The following is a 1,032-nucleotide window of genomic DNA, read 5'->3' on the forward strand; positions in this document are numbered from 1 at the left end:
TAGATTCAGTACTGAAGGTCTCGGTGCTCTCCTCCGTAGATGTAGCATCGGTGCTGAAGGTCTCGGTAGATTCAGTGCTGAAGGTCTCGGTAGACTCAGTGCTGAAGGTCTCAGTAGACTCAGTACTGAAGGTCTCGGTAGATTCAGTACTGAAGGTCTCGGTAGATTCAGTACTGAAGGTCTCGGTGCTCTCCTCCGTAGATGTAGCATCGGGCGTAGGAAGCTCGCAGGCTGCGCCAGTGCATCCAAGTCCATCGACAGTGTTCACAGGCAATTCCTCATAGTGGTCACTAGCATTGAATGGTGCATTCAGATCGGTATCCCCAACAGTGTCGTTGATATTCCTGCGCAGCGTTTGCTCCCTCCCCCAGATATCATTGGCTCCCTTCTTTCCAAGACGGTCCTTCACGTCTTCCATATGGAACAGACCAATGGCATCATTGCCATCGAAGCCTAACTCGGCTTCCTGAAAGCCGGAAGGTTTGCGGAAAATCCACTGAGGGTGAAGCAGAGTGACACTCTCCATCGAGGGTAAGACAATGTCACCAAAATTGAATATGCTATCTGCCTCGTCGCTCCTCGCTAAACTGCCGTCAAGGAAAACTCGAAGGGAGTAGTCACTGAGCTGAACCGGGAACTCGCTGTAGTTACTGACTTCAAGGGCTCGGGTGTCACCACGAGATCCCGCCACATACTCACTGATAAGGACATTGCCTGAGGTGCGAGGAGGATCGATGGTGTCAGTGCTGTCCTCTGTAGATGAAGCATCGGTGCTCAAGGTCTCAGTAGACTCAGTGCTGAAGGTCTCGGTAGAATCAGTGCTGAAGGTCTCAGTAGACTCAGTGCTGAAGGTCTCGGTAGATTCAGTACTGAAGGTCTCGGTGCTCTCCTCCGTAGATGTAGCATCGGTGCTGACGGTCTCAGTAGACTCAGTGCTCAAGGTCTCAGTAGACTCAGTGCTGAAGGTCTCGGTAGAATCAGTGCTGAAGGTCTCAGTAGACTCAGTGCTGAAGGTCTCGGTAGATTCAGTAC

At 51.6% G+C, this 1,032-nt stretch overlaps 2 protein-coding genes across 3 annotated transcripts; one reads left to right on the forward strand and one right to left on the reverse strand.

Annotated features, from left to right (window-relative positions):
• KVP18_002060 (uncharacterized protein) lies at window positions 1-1,032 on the reverse strand (the record flags this gene model as incomplete). 2 transcript variants are annotated; one of them, XM_067952670.1, is made up of 1 exon in its annotated part: window positions 1-1,032. In XM_067952670.1, a coding segment is annotated over one exon (1,032 nt), but the record flags the coding sequence as incomplete, so codon positions are not given. The 2 variants fall into 2 exon arrangements, with proteins under 2 accessions (XP_067813157.1, XP_067813158.1); XM_067952671.1 differs by having other exon boundaries at window positions 13-526.
• Window positions 735-1,019, forward strand: KVP18_002059 (uncharacterized protein; the record flags this gene model as incomplete). Its single annotated transcript, XM_067952669.1, has 1 exon — window positions 735-1,019. A coding segment is annotated over one exon (285 nt), but the record flags the coding sequence as incomplete, so codon positions are not given.

The sequence above is a fragment of a genome, assembly GCF_019968955.1.
Source record: "MAG: Porospora cf. gigantea A chromosome Unknown PgA_NODE_13018_length_1032_cov_332.41, whole genome shotgun sequence".
Lineage (NCBI taxonomy): Eukaryota > Apicomplexa > Conoidasida > Eugregarinorida > Porosporidae > Porospora > Porospora cf. gigantea A.